Genomic DNA, 19,761 nt, shown 5'->3' with positions numbered 1-19,761 from the left:
CTGGAGTGTAGTTATGTAATCTCAGCTCACTGCAACCTCTGCTTCCTGGGTTCAAGCAATTCTTGTGCCTCAGCCTCCCGAGTAGCTGGGATTATAGGCATATGCCACCATGCCCAGCTAATTTTTTGTATTTTTGGTAGAGATGAGGTTTCACCATGTTGGCCAGACTGGTTTTGAACTCTTGGCCTCGAGTGATTTGCCTGCCTCGGCCTCCCAAAGTGCTGGGATTGCGTGCATGTGCCATTGCACCTGGCCTCACAAATGTATTAGTCACTTCGTACCTCTTTTTGGCGTGAAAAACAGCAACTGTGATCATTAATGCCAAAAACAAACATACTGTCCAGAATCCAGTTGTGAGATAAATATTAGGGTACTTTAAAAATGCCATTAATTTTTAATATTGCTTTATAGTTAGGTCATGGTTGAGGGCCAGGTGTGGGTGCAGAATGGGGTATCCTCAGAATGCTATAAGAGGCTGTAAGAAGAGGTGATAGCACTCTAAACAAGTTATACTTGCCCCTAAATTTGACTGGTTCTGAACAGTCAAGATATCCAGTTCTCTGTAACCCTTTCTTTCATAGCCTAGTTAAGTGATGTTTTTGCCGTGGCTTTTAGATTATGTTCCCCAGTTTATCAAGGCTTTTATTTTGTCCTAATGTGTCTGCTTCATAGAGCTTCTCTGAGGTGGATAACTGAGAGGGAGTTAATGGGTAACTTAGCCAGGTGAAGCATTAATATTATTTGGATATAAGTAACATTTAATGGAAAATATATTTATAACAATATAAACAAGTTATATGACAGGCTTTAGCTAATATTAATAACAAAAAGAGTAACAACAACAAATAACCTATACTTACCCTATGCCTTTTCTTAAGATCTAAAGCCCTTGTGGGCTGCTTAGTAATGATAGCTCAACTCTGCTTCTAATCGGGGGTACAACTCTCATGTTAAAACCTCTTAGTACCTTTCCTTCTTGTGACAGACCCAGTTGTTTAGTCAGTAAACTTATCTTGAAGTACGTTCTAATCCTGAAAACTCACAAGTGCTTTCGTTCTCTTTGTTAGAAGATAAAAGCTTGCATTGTTTGTACCTCTTCTCAGTTCTGAGCTACCTTTAATGATCTCTCTCTTCCGCAAGTTAAGTAGGGAAAAAAAGGTTATACAAGTATATGTTGTTCTATCTTCTTTAGCATGATTTTCCCCTTAATCTTTGACATTCATGATTTGCTCTCTTCTAAAGTGTTAACCTTCTTTAATACAAAATTTAATTTAAAATTTTGCTAAACCAGGATCTATCAACATTTTGTAATTTGTTCTTGTCAAAAGAGTTTCTCAGAAAAGAAGTCAAATATTGTGCTTCTTCTGAACATTTCAGAACTCAGTATTTCAGAACTCATCTTCTGTGTTTGAGAACAGTCTCTAAACAGAGGCAGTATAATATTTGCCTCATACTTGAATTCTTTGTGCAAGTTTCTTCCAGTAATATAAGGACAAGTAATATTGCAATATGACTACTGGTGTATGCATAAGGAACTTAAGACTAATAGATGAATCTGTTTTAGTTTTTCTTGTTAACCAGAGGAACTACTGATCTGGCCATCCTAGAATCTTGTTCTTATTATTACTTGATCCTTTTTTTACATTTTTCTCATTTGTAGAAATTCAAAGTAAATGTGATTTCTGCCATCTTTTTCCTCAATATTACGTACTTTCTTGAAAATCTTTTCCATGATTTTCTTGAAAATCACCTCACAAGTTGATTTTAAAGAGTCCTTGAGCTGAATTAAAGCAAACAAAATGATTTTGACTAATCATTGAAGTTTTTATTTGACATAAATTTTGACATACTATAGCCAAAAGAACTCTAAGTTTATTTGTCCACATTTGTCATTGCTGCTCTTTGCTAGCCTTGAAATTTCATAGCTCTATTAAAGACTCACTGTCTAAAGTAGATATACTTCTGTTGCCAACTTCTTATCCATTCTTATCTAGAACTAAGTGTAGAGTGAGCACATTCAGTACTAGGTATACAGTATTTGTCATTGCTATTTTAAGCAGGCCTGTTTGTTTTTTTGTCCAGTTCATTGCCAAGCGCTTTTTCAGACTATTTAGACGAAGATATCTTAAAATACCATAGTGTCTTTTTGTAATCATAATGCTCCTCTTTGAAAGGAAAAAATAATCTGACATAGATTTTGCATAGTTTTGAATTTATTTTGTTTGTGATAGATTTGGATCTGCCTCACCCAAGGTTTTAGCCTGATTTCCCTTCACAGTTGAAAGCCCCATTTGTGAAATCATTTTCGTTATTGTATACGTTTCCTCTTGTTGCCGTAACAAATTGCTACAGATTTAATGGCTTAAAACAACACACATTTATTATCTTACAATTCTGAAGGTTAGAAGTCCAACATAGATCTTACTGGGCTAAAATCAAGATATTGGCAGTGTTGTGTTCCTGTCTGGAAGCTCTAGAAAATAATCCATTTTCTTGTCTTTTCCAGCTTCTAGAGGTTACCTTCATTTCTTGGCTTGTGGTCCCTCTATCTTCAAAGCCAACAATAGTGGGTTGAGTCCTTCTTACATCACCTTACTCCAACCTCCTCTTCTGCCTCCCTCTTCTATATTTGAGGACCCTTGACCTTGGCCCTGCCCAAAAAGTCCAGGATCATCCCCCTATTTTAAGGTCATCTGATTAGCAACCTTAATTCCATCACTACCTAAATTCTCCTTCACCATGTAAGGTTACATATTCACATGATCCAAGGAGTAGTATGTTGACATCTTTAGGGGCCTATTATGCTGCCTACCACAATTATGGTCTGCATTCATGCAACAAAGCAAAGCACAGTCCCTATAGTGTCAAGACCATGACCTTGACATTATTATTAATATAGTTTATGCAGAGAGCCTTTTTTTTGGCCTCTTAGTTATATCATTTTTTTTCTTTCTTTTTTTTTTTTTTTGAGACAGGTTTTTACACGGTTGCCCGTGCTGGAGTGCAGTTGCACAATAATAGCTCACTGCAGCCTTGACTTCCTGGGCTCAAGCAATCTTCCCACATCAGCCTCCCAAGCTTGGAATACAGGCATGCCTCACCATGCCTGGCTGAGTTTTTAATTTTTTATAGAGACAGGGTCTTACTATGTTGCCCAGGTTGGTCTCAAACTCCTGGGCTCAAGCAGTCCTCTCACCTAAACCTCTCAAAGTGTTGGAATTACAAGTGTGAGCCATTGTGCCTGTCCAGTTATATAACTTCTAAACCAATAGTTATTCAGTTATCTGTTGACAGTATTAGTTATTATAATGACAGTGATGTAGTATCAAGTTATAGTTATTATTTTATCTTGAGAAAGGATATACTAGTATGGCAGCACATTCTAATAGCTTGAGGATTTTCAAACCATATATAGGATTAGTTTAGTCACTTCTCTTTAAAATAAGAAAATTAAGTAGTCTGAAACCTTTATCTTTTTTTTCTGATTGAAGAAATAAATTAATCCAAATCAGACTTTTTTTGAAGCTGTAATTTGTATTTATTTTTCTCCTTAGGGAAATTTAAAAATTGATTTTTTTATTATTATTTTTATTCCTTAAAACAACATTAAGGCTGGGCGCAGTGGCTCATGCCTGTAATCCCAGCATTTTGAGAGGCCGAGGAGGATTGCCTGAGCTCAAGAGTTCGAGACCAGCCTGGGCAACATAGTGAAACCCCGTCCCTACAAAAAAATACAAAAATTAGCTGGGCATGGTGATACACACCTTTAGTTTTAGCTACTTAGGGGGCTGAGGTGGAGGATCACTTGAGCCTGGGAGATTGAGCTGCAATGAGCCAAGATTGCACCACTGCACTCCAGCCTGAGTGACAGAGTGAGACCCCATCTTTTTTTTTTTTTTGAGATGGAGTTCAACTCTTGTCGCCCAGGCTGGAGTACAATGGTGCGATCTTGGCTCCCTGCAACCTCCGCCTCCTGGGTTCAAGCAGTTCTCCTACCTCAGCCTACCGAGTAGCTAGGATTACAGGCACCCGCCTCTACACCCAGCTAATATTTGTATTTTTAGTAGAGACGGGGTTTCACCATGTTGGCCAGGCTGGACTCAAACTCCTGACCTCAGGTGATCCACCTGCCTTGGCCTCCCAAAGTACTGGGATGACAGGCATGAGCCACCATACCTGGCTGAGACCCCGTCTCTTAAAAAAAAAGAAAACCTACATTAGAAATGGATATCAAAACTGCTGATTAACACCTTCCTGAAATGTCTTGAAAATATTTTAATTTCAAAGAAACTGAAGACTTATTCAGTCTTGTCAAAACCGAAATGATGCTTTCATCAAACAGATGTCATAATCATAACTAAATTAATGGAATGAGAAAAGAAAAATACTTAGTGAAATGTATTGTGTAATGTAACTGACTAGAAAAGACCTTTAATATGATATGTTTGTTTACTCCCCGCCTCTGTTTTGAGGGCAGAAAGTTTAATCATGTTCTTTTCTGTATCCCTGACTCAGGATTGTTTTAGATTAGTGTTGTCCAATAGATGAATAATAATACAAGAGCTATGTAATTTAAAATTTTCTAGTAGCCACATTTTGAAAAGTACAGAAATAAGTGAAAATAACCTTAATAATATATTTTATATAATCCAGTGTATCCAAAATATTATTTGTTCAACATGTAAGGCCACAGGAGTCTGTTTTCTGATATCTTTACTGAAATTAAAGAGCATTTCTCTTAGCACCAGTAGATTTAGACCATAGTGGGAGTTGAAACATATTTGACCTTTGGAAATGAATGAGAATTTTTTTTGTAAGCAAACAGACCTTTGACATATTCAGAGTAGTTTCCTATTGTGTATAAAGTGATTTATGTAGAATTTGCTGAGTGTAGTCCTTGTTCTCTACAGTTTTATTACAATAAGTTACTTTAAAGGTTAACTTTTTTTAGAAGAAAAAGTGTGTGTGTGTGTGTGTGTGTGTTCGTGTGTGACTTATTTTACTTACATACAGAAGCTCTCCTCTTAAAATCAAGTGAGGTTGATATGTCCATTTGTTTCTAACCAGTGTAACTAGGAGGTACTCAAGTTCAAGGTCTTTGAATCCATTTCAGCAAATTAAAATGATAATTTCTAAGAGCTTTACATCTAGGCATATTTTTCCCTATTGACATATGTTTACTAGACATATTTTTCTAAAGTAGTCCTACTTCATCTGTATGAAAAAACTTTTGCAGACAGAAAACCTCCTTCATTAATCCTCTGAAAGAGTCTTTGGACATTTCTTAAATGCCTATGGTATCTGCCATCACTGATAACTTTGCAGGAATGTACAGGCCTTCAACCTATGGAATTCTCCATGACTTAGTAGAAAATTTCATCAGCAACACTTTTACCCTATCTAACCTTTTAAAGTTCTCTTATAAACTACTTCCTAGCCTTCTCTAGTATTAACAGTAGGGTAGTTGCAAACTTTGATGTTAAACCTCTAGCAACACATTCTAAAAGTGTTTCAATTTTATTGATCATGTTTTCTTCCCTCTTACTGCTATTGGTATAACACATCTCATGTGTTGCATGATTTTTATTGTTGTTGTTGAGACAGAGTCTCAGTCTGTCACCTAGGCTGGAGTGCAATGGTGCGATCTCACCTTACTGCAACCTCCACCTCCTGGGTTCAAGCGATTCTCTCACCTAAGCCTCCCGAGCAGCTGGGATTACAGGCACATGCCACCATGCCTGGCTAATTTATGTATTTTTAGTAGAGATGGGGTTTCACCATGTTAGCCAGGTTGGTCTCGAACTCCTGACCTTAAGTGATCTGCCCGCATCGGTTTCCCAAAGTGCTGGCATTACAGGCATGAGCCACTGCCCGGCCACATGATTTTTTTTTTTTTTTTTTTGTCTTTCAGAATTATGGGAGAATAAATGGCCATATAAGCCCAAGCCCACTTATGCCATCTTTTGGTAGAGAGAATAGCTTTGCGTGATCTGTTAAAGTTTGTAAATTGAAAGTTGTTAAATGCATGAATTTCTGGGGTTGAAATAGGTTCAGTGAGCTATTTGTAAAAATGTTATAAGGATGAGTACAGTAAGATTGATTTTCAAAATATACTAGCAAATTCATCTGTTCTGAGACACTTCCATTGGTCTCTAATCTAAATAGGCAATTAATCTTCCTTTTGCTTTTTTGATCTTAAAATTTGAGGGCTCCTTAACCCATTAACATCTTCAGGAAACCAATCTAGGCAACACAATTAGCCAGGCGTGGTAACGTGTCTATAGTCCCAGCTATTTGGGAGGCTGAGGTGGGAGGATCACTTGAGCCCAGAAGGTCAAGGATGCAGTCAGCTGTGATCACGCTATTGCACTCCAGCCTGGGTGACAGAGCAAGACCATGAATGAATGAATGAATGAATGAAAAATAAGTAAAGATAAATATATCTATATCTATATTCTGATGTTTTGGGGGAACATTTAGAAAGAGAAGGTAGGGGTCCAGGAAGTTAATCAGCTTTGGTAAAAGAGTTTCTTATTGTAATGAATTCAAATATCAGAAAGGGAGGAATCCTTTTATACCTATTAGTCTGTGTATAGAAGATTTGCCATCAGTTTAACATTCATTTTAAACATTTTTTTCTTGATGGTGATGATAAATTTGCTCAACATACAATAAAACACTGACCAGGAAGACTCCCTGTCAGTACTTCAGTATGGCTTAGGTAGACCTTAAAAGTTCCTAAGAATTTTGGTATCAAATTAGATTTAAACAAGCTAAGCTTTTTAAGCTACTCCATTGCAGCCTGCCTTCTTACACATTATCACATAAGCCTGAGTTGGCATGTTGTTTTTAACCTCATACTGTAACAATTTGATATTATCTTTCCAATTTGGGTTTTATAAAGATTGGAAAATTATGTCAAGTTGTAAATGCAAGGATTTAATAATTCTATTTGTTAAAATAATTTTATGACCCTATTAATTCACCCAGAAATGCTTTACAGAAGCATATTAAGGATAACATTATCAAAAATAGTTTTATAATTTTTTTTTTGAGACAGGGTTTTGGTCTGTCACCATGCTGGAGTGCAGTGGTGCCATCATGGCTCACTGCAACCTTAATCTCCCAGGCTCAAGTGATCCTTCCATCTCAGCCTCCTAAGTAGCTAGGACCACAGACACCCTTAACCACACCTTGCTAATTGTTTGTATTTTTTGTAGAGAAGGGGTTTCGCCTTGTTGGCCAAGCTGATCTTGAACTCCTGGGTTTAAGCAATCTACCGGCTTTGGCTTTCCAAAGTGCTGAGATTACAGGCGTGAGGCACTGTGCACAGCCTTATAATTTTATTTTTCATCTATACCATACTTCTCACTCCTATCCCGTGTTCCGCACATATACATATCTACCAAAGACAGGTCGAGGAAACAGGAAAATAGCTGTTTTAAAATCCTTGACGTTTCCTGCATTGTTTATGTATGAACTGTCAAATTTATATGTCATTTTTTTATTCTTTGACATTCATATTTATTTAGTAGACAATAGAACTCCCTAGAAGTTAATCTTGATAGTTACTTTTTATTACTTGGGATTTTATTCCTCACTTAAAATTGTTTAATTAAAAAATATGTTTAATTATAATTCTAAAAGTCAAATGTATGATTTTTCTTCTTTCAGAAAGTCTTTATCTCTTGCAAGGTTCAGTAGTGGCAGATCATGATTATATTGGATTGCCTGAAATTCCCGTTGGAGCATATCAAGCAAATATTCTGGTGGAAGATGCAACTATTGGTATAGTCGATAATGAATTACTGACATCAAGCAAGGATCGTGAACTATTAGAATATAGAAATACGAAAATCTCTCCATTGATAGACGATCATAGTACTCTTGAAAAGCAGACTTTCAGTCTGTTGGACTCATCAAACCAGGTTCTTGAATACTTAAGTTAGTAAATACCAAAATTTATTTAAAGTGCTTGTTTAGAATGTATAAATTCTTAATGATATCTTATTCATTAAAAACGTTGTATAGAAGTATCTTGACACATTCTTAATGACTATATTCTGAAGGTTTATTTTATAGTTATCATCTAAAATTATGCCACATTTGAATATCAGTATATGTATATATGAAGGCAAAGGAAGCATGTAATATATAGAATTCACTTTTTCTTCTAAAAAGAGAACAGGCAAAGCACCCCTACTTCTTGGGAAATAAATTCCAGCCCAAATCTCTCAAACCTTTGTATGGTTTTGGTACCGTTTCTCAGTTTTAAATTTTCTGAAATTCTCTACCATTTAAACAGTAAGTTTGAACTACCTTGAATGGAATTGATAAATATTGAATCAACTGTAACAATGAATGAAATGAATCTTCTTTCTGTTTCATTAGAACTTCTAAAAACAAGATTGTATGAAAAAATATAGGGTTATTTAATAGGCTTTCACAGAATATTGGTAATTTCAAATTATCTATTTGGTTAGATAGGGTCAGGATTAGAGTCTGAAACTATGTATTGGTTGGGAAACAATTTGTTTATTTTCATACTATATATTAAAGATAAAACCATCGACCAGGCATGGTGGCCAACACCTGTAATCCCAGCACTTTGGGAAGCCAAGGCAAGATGATCACTTGACCCCAGGAGTTCGAGACCAGCCTGGGCAACACAGGGAGACCCCATCTCTACAAAAAAATGTTTAAAAATTAGCCAGGTGTGGTGGCATATGCCTGCCGTCCCAGCTACCCAGGAGGCTGAAGTAGGAGCATTGCTTGACCCCAGGAGGTCGAGGCTGCAGTGAGCCATGCTCATGCCACAGCTCTCCAGCCTGGGCGACAGGGCAAGACCTGTCTCAACAACAACAACAAAAGTATCCGTTAAGAATTTTTTCTGCAATCATAAAATAATCATAAAATAACCAGTATCAAAGCTTTTAAACTGTAATTTCTATGATATTCATAAATATAGAATAAATATTGTTCAATAAATATTTATTTTTAAGCACTATGAAAAGAACTGTGGGAAAAGTAAAAGATGAGTCAAATGTGTACCTCATTCTTATAAAGGACTTACTGTCTGGTAAGTAATAAACTATGTAAGCCATGTACAACACCAGTTAAGGCATGCTAAATTGCAGAAGACAGGAATAGATAATGTACTTAGGGAGGCAAAAAGGAGAGAAGTTGTTTTTACATAGGAAATTTGTGTTTATCCTTATGGAAGAAGGATCATTTAAGCTTGACCTTGAAGAATGTATAGGATTTGGTAAATGGATACAAAAGAATTAGGGGAGAAGTAATACACAGAAATGGAAAAGTATTGTAATGATTCATAAAAAGGCAGGGCTTCTTGTTGTCTACACTGCCTCGGGTATAAAGTGAAGAAGCAAGATAATGAGGGATAAAGCTGAAAAGGTAGGTAGGAAACCTTATGGAGAGCTTTGAATACTATTAAGGATTGATATGTGCCCCTCCCAAAATTTGTGTTGAAGTCTTAACCCCCACCACCTCAAAATGTGACCTTATTTGGAAATGAGGTTGTTGCAAGTGTAATTAGTTGAGATCATATTTCAATAGGCTGGGCTCTAATACAGTATTACTGGTGTTCTGATAAAAGGGGAAAATTTGAACACAGACTCGAGGAGAATGCTATGTGAAGATAAAGGCAGAGTTTAAGATTATGCTTCTATACGCCAAGAAATGGCAAAGATTGCCAGAAAACCACCAGAAGTTAGGGGAGAGGCATTGAATACATTTTTCCTCATTCCTCAGAAGACCAACCCTGTCAATACCTTATCTCAGACTTTTGCCTCCAGAACTGTGAGAGAATAAAATTCTGTTGTTTCAGCCATCCAGTTTGTGGGACTTTGTTACAGTAGCTCTAGCAATAATACAAATGCCTGGCTAAATTATTTCTTTTCTGAGAGCAAAAACTTTGTATAGGAAAGTGTCATAATCAGAACTGTGTTTTTGGAAGTTTAATCTGGCAACTAGTAAAGAACAGATTAGAAGAGGAGAAAACAAGGCATGGAGATTACTTGAGAGGAGATTAGTTGAGAGGACTTCGCAGTGATGATGAATACTAAAAACCTAAACTGGGCCTGTAGCATTGGTAATGAATGGAGTCTGTCTTAAGATCATTACAGAATATCTCACATATTTTATTTCACAACCATACTGAACAGTGATGTGATATCAAAGATGGAGACCTGGGGTATTCTGATTACTCATTTAAGAAGAAAGATTATGTTTAATATAGGCTAAAGGAAAAGTGTTTAGGGTAGGGTGTGAATCTAAGACCTCATCTTATACCACAGACCAAATAAATTTCAAACAGAATTCCAGGAAGAAAAAAAACAAAACAAAACTTTTTTTTAAAAAAAAGCATAATTGTATCAAACAGTGCTACCTATCCTGCTTTCCTCAGCAGGGCAAAGTTTAGAAAAGAGTCATATTAGAATATCTTTTTGATAAATATAGGTGGCTTTTTCTTAGCTCAAATGAAGTAACTTCTTTTTAATGATTATCTGACTGAAAATCAGCCACTTTTTCCCCCATTTCAAGAAGGTGATTAGTATTCAGAGTCATTTTAAAATAACCAACTCTAAACATATTTTTTTAACTTCTGCTTCTCCTAAGTAGTTTCTCATTAAACAGACTTTTATCCTGTGTTTATTAGTCATGTTAGACTAGATTATTCTGTCTGCAAACCACTTCCAAAATCTGAGTAACTTAACAAAGCTTTATTTCTTGGACACCCCACATATTTCTCTTAGTTCATCAAGGGCTTGTCTGCATTTTCATCAGCACTTCTAGATGTGGGGCCATGGTTCCCCATGTCTGGAATAACAGCTCACCATGACAAGGGAAGGAAAACATGAACTGAGCATTAGATCCTAAACGTTGCTGCAAAGTTATGCACATCTTTCCTACAAAGGTGAAACATAGCTACACAGTGCTAATTGGTATGGGGTTTCTTTTTGTGGTGACAACAGTGTTCTAAACTTAGTAGCGATGGTTTCATAACTTTGAATATACTAAAATCTACTGAAATGTACAATTTAAAATGGTGCTCCAGGTAGGCATCCACAGTTCCAGGCTCCAGGACAGTCCCTGTGGTTCAGGGTCCAGGTCTTCCCCAGTAGACCTCAGAGGCAGGCTGGCCCCTGAGGACCCAGGCATCAGGCCAACCCCCTTGAGGACCCCACTAGATTGCCCACCATGAACCTCTAGACTGGCAGACTGGTGAAGGGCTTTCTCTGCCAAAGACAGTCTATGAAGACTGGAAGAGGTGCCTACTTTTTTAAATGTGCAGGTAGCAACACAGACTGCAAGAATCCTGAATAATCAGGGAAACATGATGCCACCAGAAGAACAACAACAAAAAAAACCAGTAAATGACCATAAAGAAATGGCCATCTAAAAACTGCCTGAGAAAGAATTCAAAACAATTATCTAAAACAAGCCAAATGAGCTACAAGAGGGCACAGACAACTAACCAAAATCAGGAAATTTACATGAAGAAAATGAGAAGTTTAACAAAAAGAGAAAAAGCATATTTAAAATTAAACTTTAGAGCTCAAAAACACAGTAACTGCACTGACAAATTCAATAAAGAACTTCAAGGGCATACTTGATTAAGCAAAATAAAGAATCAACAAGCTGAAAGACAGCCTTTGAAATTACCTTGTTAGAGGAAACAAAAGTGAAGAAAGCCTATGGGCCTTTGAGACACCATCAAGTAAACAAAAATGTGCTCCAGTTCCCAACAAGTTCCTCATCTCCATCTGAGACCACCTCAGCCTGGACCTTATTGTTCATATCACTATCAGCATTTTTGTCAAAGCCATTCAGAAGTCTCTAGGAAGTTCCAAACTTTCCCACATTTTCCTGTCTTCTTCTGAGCCCTCCAAACTGTTCCAACCTCTGCCTGTTACACAGTTCCAATGCTGCTTCCATATTTTCAGGTATCTTTTCAGCAATGCCTCACTCTACTAGTACCAATTTACTTCATTAGTCCATTTTCACGCTGCTGATAAAGACATACTCCAGACTGGGCAATCTACAAAAGAAAGAGGTTTACTGGACTTACAGTTCCACATGGCTGGGGAGGCCTCACAATCTTGGTGGAAGGCAAGGAGGAACAAGTCACATCTTATGTGGATGGCAGCAGGCAAAAAGAGAGCTTGTGCGGGGCAACTCCCATTTTAAAAGGCATCAGATCTTGTGAGACCAATTCAGTACCACAAGAACAGCATGGGAGAGACTCACCGCCATAATTCAATCATCTCCCACCAGGTCCCTCCCACAGCATGTGTGAATTGTGGGAGCTACAAGATGAGATTTGGCTGGAGACACAGAGCCAAACCATATCAGACATGAAGGACCTTTGCAAGGAGAACTACAAACCAGTGCTCAAGCAAAAAAGAGAGGACACAAACAAATGGAAAAACATTTCATCTTCATGGATAGGAAGAATCAATATCATGAAAATGGCTATACTGCCCAAAGTAATTTACAGACTCAATGCTATTCCTATCAAACTACCATTGACATTCTTCACAAAATTAGAAAAAAAAAAAAAACTACTTTCAAATTTATATGGAACCAAAAAAGAGCCCATATAGCCAAGATAATCCTAGGCAAAAAGAACAAAGCTGGAGGCATCACACTACCTGACTTCTAACTACACTAAAAGGCTACAGTAACCAAAACAGCATGGTACTGGTACCAACACAGACATGTAGACCAACAGAACAGAATAGAGACCTCAGAAATAAGGCCACACATCTACAATGATCTGATTTTCAACAAACCAGACAAAAACAAGCAATGGGGAAAAGAGTCCCTATTTAGTAAATGTTGCAGGAAAAACTGACTGGCCATATGCAGAAAACTGAAACTGGACCCCTTCCTTACACCTTATACAAAAATTAACTCAGGATGGATCTAAGACTTAAATGTGAAACCCAAAACCATAAAAACCCTAGAAGAAAACCTAGGCAATACCATTCAGGACATAGCCATGGGCTAAGATTTTATGATGAAATCGCCAAAAGCAATTACAACAAAAACTAAAATTGACAAATGAGATCTAATTAATCTAAAGAGCCTCTGCACAGCAAAAGAAACTATCATCAGAGTGAACAGGCAGCCTACAGAATGGGTGAAAATTTTTGCAATCTTCCCATCCAACAAAGGTCTAATATCCAGAATTTACAAGGAACTCAAAGAAATTTACAAGAAAAAGACAAACAACCCATCAAAAAGTGGGCAAAGGATATGAACAGACACTTCTGAAACGAAGACATTGATGTGGCCAGCAAACATGAAAAAAAGCTCAACATCACTGGTTGTTAGAGAAATGCAAATCAAAACCACAATGAGATACCATGTGGTGTATATGTACCACATTTTATTTATCCAGTCTGTCACTGATGGGCATCTGGGTTGGTTCCATGTCTTTGCTATTGTGAATAGTGCTGCAATATGTGTGCATGTATCTTTATAGTAGAATGATTTATATTCCTTTGGGTATATACCCAGTGATGGGATTGCTGGGTCAAATGGTATTTCTGGTTCTGTGATATGTATGCATACAAAGTAATATTTTTTCAGCCTTATATGTAAAATCTAAAATACTATGCAGCCATAAAAAGGAATGAGATGATGTCCTTTGCAGGGACATGACTGAAGCTGGAAGCCATCATCCGCAGCAAACTAACACAGGAACAGAAAACCAAATATTGCATGTTCTCACTCATAAGTGGGAGTTGAACACTGAGAACACATGGACACAAGGAGAGTAACAACACACACCAGGGCCTGTCAGAAGGGTGGTTGGTGAGGGAAGGGAGAGCAACAAGACAAATAGCTGATGCATATGGGGCTTAAAATGTAGGTGACGGGTTGATAGGTGCAGCAAACCATCATAGCAGATGTATACCTATGTGACAAACCTGCACATTGTGTACATGTATCCCAGAACTTAAAGTAAAAAAAACAATTAAATTGAAAAAAGAACAAAGCTGGAGGCATTATACTATTTAACTTCAAAATATTGGCATAAAAAGAAACATATAGATCAATGGAACAGAACAGAGAGCCAAGAAATCTATGCATTTATGGTATATCTTTGACAAAGTTTGCAAGGACACGCAATGGGAAAAACACACTTTCTTCCATAAATGGTGCCATTAAAACTGGATATCCACACCAAGAGAATGAAATTGAACCTATACCTGACACCATATACAAAAATCAGCTCAAAATGGATTAAAGCCTTAAACCTAGGGCCTGAAACTGTGAAACAATTAGAAGAAAACAGGGGAAATACTTCTTAACAATAGTCTTGATAATTATTTTTCTACATTATCTCAAAATGAACACAGGCAATGAGAGCAAAAATGGACAAAGATGGCATCAAACTAAAAGCTGCTGCACAGCAATGAAAACAATATGGAATGGGTGAAAATATTTGCAAATCCTGCATCTGTTAAGGGGTTAATATCCAAAATTTCTAAAGAACTCTGTTCAATGGCAAGAAAACTAATAACCAGATTTTAAAATGGGCAAAGGGTGATGGAGCCAAGATGGCCGAATAGGAACAGCTCTGGTCTACAGCTCCCACTGTGAGCGACACAGAAGATGGGTGATTTCTGCATTTCCGTTTGAGGTACTGGGTTCATCTCACGAGGGAGTGCCAAACAGTGGGTGCTGGACAGTTGGTGCAGTGCACTATGCATGAGCCGAAGCAGGGCGAGGCATTGCCTCACTCAGGAAGCATAAGGGGTCAGGGAGTTCCCTTTCCTAGTCAAAGAAAGGGGTAACAGACGGCACCTGGAAAATCGGGTCAGTCCCACCCTAATACTGCGCTTTTCCAACAGGCTTCGAAAATGGCACACCAGGAGATTGTGTCCTGCACCTGGCTCAGAGGGTCCTATGCCCATGGAGTCTCGCTGATTGCTAGCACAGCAGTCTGAGATCAAACTGCAACGCGGCAGTGAGGCTGGGGGAGGGGTGCCCGCCATTGCCCAGGCTTGCTTAGTTAAACAAAGCAGCCAGGAAGCTCGAACTGAGTGGAGCCCACCACAGCTCAAGGAGGCCTGCCTGCCTCTGTAGGCTCCACCTCTGGGGGCAGGGCACAAACAAAAATTCAGCAGGAAACTCTGCAGACTTAAATGTCCCTGTCTGACAGCTTTGAAGAGAGTAGTGGTTCTCCCAGCATGCAGCTGGAGATCTGAGAACGGACAGACTGCCTCCTAAAGTGGGTCCCTAACCCCCGAGCAGCCTAACTGGGAGGCACCCCCCAGTAGGGACAGACTGACACCTCACTCGTCCGGGTACTCCTCTGAGACAAAACTTCCAGAGGAACTATCAGACAGCTGAATGTGTGGTCTCATGAAAATCCGCTGTTCTGCAGCCACCGCTGCTGACACCCAGCTGAACAGGGTCTGGAGTGGACCTCTAGCAAACTCCAACAGACTTGCAGCTGAGGGTCCTGTCTGGTAGAAGGAAAACTAACAAACAGAAAGGACATCCACACCAAAAACCCATCTGTACATCACCATCATCAAAGATCAAAAGTAGATAAAACCACAAAGATGGGGAAAAAACAGAGCAGAAAAACTGGAAACTCTAAAAAGCAGAGCACCTCTCATCCTCCAAAGGAACACAGTTCCTCACCAGCAATGGAACAAAGCTGGACAGAGAATGACTTTGACGAGTTGAGAGAAGAAGGCTTCAGATGATCAAATCACTCCGAGCTACGGGAGGAAATTCAAAACAATAGCAAAGAAGTTAAAAACTTTGAAAAAAAATTAGAAGAATGGATAACTAGAATAACCAATGAAGAGAAGGGCTTAAAGGAGCTGATGGAGCTGAAAGCCAAGTTTCGAGAACTATGCGAAGATTGCAGAAGCCTCGGTAGCCGATGCGATCAACTGGAAGAAAGGGTATCAGTGATGGAAGATGAAATGAATGAAATGAAGTGAGAAGGGAAGTTTAGAGAAAAAAGAATAAAAAGAAATGAAGAAAGCCTCCAAGAAATTTGGGACTATGTGAAAAGACCAAATCTACGTCTGATTGGTGTACCTGAAAGTGACGGGGAGAATGGAACCAAGTTGGAAAACACTCTGCAAGATATTATCCAGGAGAACTTCCCCAATCTAGCAAGGCAGGCCAACATTCAGATTCAGGAAATACAGAGAATGCCACAAAGATATTCCTCGAGAAGAGCAACTCCAAGACACATAATTGTCAGATTCACCAAAGTTGAAATGAAGGAAAAAATGTTAAGGGTGGCCAGAGAGAACAGTCAGGTTACCCACAAAGGGAAGCCCATCAGACTAACAGCTGATCTCTCGGCAGAAACTCTACAAGCCAGAAGAGAGTGGGGGCCGATATTCAACATTCTTAAAGAAAAGAATTTTCAACCCAGAATTTCATATCCAGCCAAACTAAGCTTCATAAGTGAAGGAGAAATAAAATACTTTACAGACAAGCAAATGCTGAGTGATTTTGTCACCACCAGGCCTGCCCTAAAAGAGCTCCTGAAGGAAGCACTAACCATGGAAAGGAACAACCGGTACCAGCCACTGCAAAAACATGCCTAATTGTAAAGACCATCGAGGCTAGGAAAAAACTGCATCAACTAACAAGCAAAATAACCAACTAACATCATAATGACAGGATCAAATTCACACATAACAATATTAACTTTAAATGTAAATGGGCTAAATGCTCCAATTAAAAGACACAGACTGGCAAACTGGATAAGGAGTCAAGACCCATCAGTGTGCTGTATTCAGGAAACCCATCTCACGTGCAGAGACACACATAGACTCAAAATAAAGGGATGGAGGAAGATCTATCAAGCAAATGGAAAACAAAAAAAGGCAGGAGTTGCAATCCTAGTCTCTGATAAAATAGACTTTAAACCAACAAAGATCAAAAGAGACAAGGCCATTACATAATGGTAAAGGGATCAATTCAACAAGAAGAGCTAACTATCCTAAATATATATGAACAAACACAGGAGCACCCAGATTCATAAAGCAAGTCCTGAGTGACCTACAAAGGGACTTAAACTCCCACACAATAATAATGGGAGATTTTAACACCCCACTGTCAACATTAGACAGATCAACGAGACAGAAAGTTAACCAGGATATCCAGGAATTGAACTCAGCTCTGCACAAAGTGGACCTAATAGACATCTACAGAACTCTCCACCCCAAATCAACAGAATATATATTTTTTTCAGCACCACACCACACCTATTCCAAAATTGACCACATAGTTGGAAGCAAAGCTCTCCTCAGCAAATGTAAAAGAACAGAAATTATAACAAACTGTCTCTCAGACCACAGTGCAATCAAACTAGAACTCAGGATTAAGAAACTCACTCAAAACTGCTCAACTACATGGAAACTGAACAACCTGCTCCTGAATGACTACTGGGTACATAATGAAATGAAGGCAGAAATAAAGATGTTCTTTGAAACCAACGAGAACAAAGACACAACATACCAGAATCTCTGGGACACATTCAAAGCAGTGTGTAGAGGGAAATTTATAGCACTAAATGCCCACAAGAGAAAGCAGGAAAGGTCCAAAATTGACACCCTAACATCACAATTAAAAGAACTAGAAAAGCAAGAGCAAACACATTCAAAAGCTAGCAGAAGGCAAGAAATAACTAAAATCAGAGCAGAACTGAAGGAAATAGAGACACAAAAAACCCTTCAAAAAATTAATGAATTCAGGAGCTGGCTTTTTGAAAAGATCAGCAAAATTGATAGACTGCTAGCAAGACTAATAAAGAAGAAAAGAGAGAGGAATCAAACAGACGCAATAAAAAATGAAAAAGGGGATATCACAACCAATCCCACAGAAATACAATCTACCATCAGAGAATACTACAAACACCTCTGCGCAAATAAACTAGAAAATCTAGAAGAAATGGATAAATTCCTCAACACATACACCCTCCCAAGACTAAACCAGGAACAAGTTGAATCTCTGAATAGATCAATAACAGGCTCTGAAATTGTTGCAATAATCAATAGCTTACCAACCAAAAAGAGTCCAGGACCTGATGGATTCACAGCCGAATTCTACCAGAGGTACAAGGAGGAACTGGTACCATTCCTTCTGAAACTATTCCAATTGATAGAAAAAGAGGGAATCCTCCCTAACACATTTTATGAGGCCAGCATCGTCCTGATACCAAAGCCTGGCAGAGACACAACCAAAAAAGAGAATTTCAGACCAATATCCTTGATGAACATTGATGCAAAAATCCTCAATAAAATAATGGCAAACCAAATCCAGCAGCACATCAAAAAGCTTATCCACCATGATCAAGTGGGCTTCATCCCTGGGATGCAAGGCTGGTTCAACATACGCAAATCAATAAATGTAATCCAGCATATAAACAGAACCAAAGACAAAAACCACATGATTATCTCAATAGATGCAGAAAAGGCCTTTGACAAAATTCAACAACCCTTCATGCTAAAAACTCTCAATAAATTAGGTATTGATGGGACGTATCTCAAAATAATAAGAGCTATCTATGACAAACCCACAGCCAATATCATACTGAATGGGCAAAAACTGGAAGCATTCCCTTTGAAAACTGGCACAAGACAGGGATGCCCTCTCTCACCACTCCTATTCAACATAGTGCTGGAAGTTCTGGCCAGGGCTATCAGGCAGGAGAAGGAAATAAAGGGTATTCAATTAGGAAAAGAGGAAGTTAAATTGTCCCTGTTTGCAGATGACATGATTGTATATCTAGAAAACCCCATTGTCTCAGCCCAAAATCTCCTTAAGCTGATTAGCAACTTCAGCAAAGTCTCAGGATACAAAATCAATGTACAAAAATCACAAGCATTCTTGTACACCAATCACAGACAAACAGAGAGCCAAATCATGAGTGAACTCCCATTCACAATTGCTTCAAAGAGAATAAAATACCTAGGAATCCAACTTACAATGGATGTGAAGGACCTCTTCAAGGAGAACTACTAACCACTGCTCAATGAAATAAAAGAGGATACAAACAAATGGAAGAACATTCCATGCTCATGGGTTGGAAGAATCAATATCGTGAAAATGGCCATACTGCCCAAGGTAATTTATAGATTCAATGCCATCCCCATCAAGCTACAAATGACTTTCTTCACAGAATTGGAAAAAACTACTTTAAGGTTCATATGGAACCAAAAAAGAGCCCGCATCGCCAAGTCAATCCTAAGCCAAAAGAACAAAGCTGGAGGCATCACACTACCTGACTTCAAACTATACTACAAGGCTACAGTAACCAAAACAGCATGATACTGGTACCATAACAGAGACATAGATCAATGGAACAGAACAGAGCCCTCAGAAATAATGCCACATATCTACAACTATCTGATCTTTGACAAACCTGACAAAAACAAGCAATGGGGAAAGGATTCCCTATTTAATAAATGGTGCTGGAAAAACTGGCTAGCCATATGTAGAAAGCTGAAACTGGATCCCTTCCTTACACCTTATACAAAAATTAATTCAAGATGGATTAAAGACTTAAATGTTAGACCTAAAACCATAAAAACCCTAGAAGAAAACCTAGGCAATACCATTCAGGACATAGGCGTGGGCAAGGACTTCATGTCTAAAACACCAAAAGCAATGGCAACAAAAGCCAAAATTGACAAATGGGATCTAATTAAACTAAAGAGCTTCTGCACAGCAAAAGAAACTACCATCAGA

The 19,761-nt window shown here is 38.3% G+C and overlaps 1 protein-coding gene across 3 annotated transcripts in view; it reads left to right on the top strand.

The window, feature by feature from the left end:
* GIN1 (gypsy retrotransposon integrase 1) overlaps positions 1–9,850 on the top strand; it is a 34,471-nt gene extending 24,621 nt beyond the window's left edge. For 2 of the 3 annotated variants that reach the window (XM_003259805.4, XM_030817345.1), the window contains exon 8: positions 7,675–8,034. In XM_003259805.4, the coding sequence (XP_003259853.2) occupies positions 7,675–7,949 (275 nt within the window). In that variant the 3' untranslated portion in view covers positions 7,950–8,034. Of the gene's footprint in view, positions 1–7,674 lie in introns of all 3 variants that reach the window. The other variant, XM_030817339.1, reaches the window with a different exon arrangement.
* Positions 9,851–19,761: the final 9,911 nt, after the last annotated feature.

The sequence above is a fragment of the Nomascus leucogenys genome, chromosome 2, assembly GCF_006542625.1.
Source record: "Nomascus leucogenys isolate Asia chromosome 2, Asia_NLE_v1, whole genome shotgun sequence".
In the NCBI taxonomy this organism is placed as follows: domain Eukaryota; kingdom Metazoa; phylum Chordata; class Mammalia; order Primates; family Hylobatidae; genus Nomascus; species Nomascus leucogenys.
Note: the sequence above shows the minus strand (reverse complement) of the source record. Positions and strands in the feature narration are given on the sequence as shown.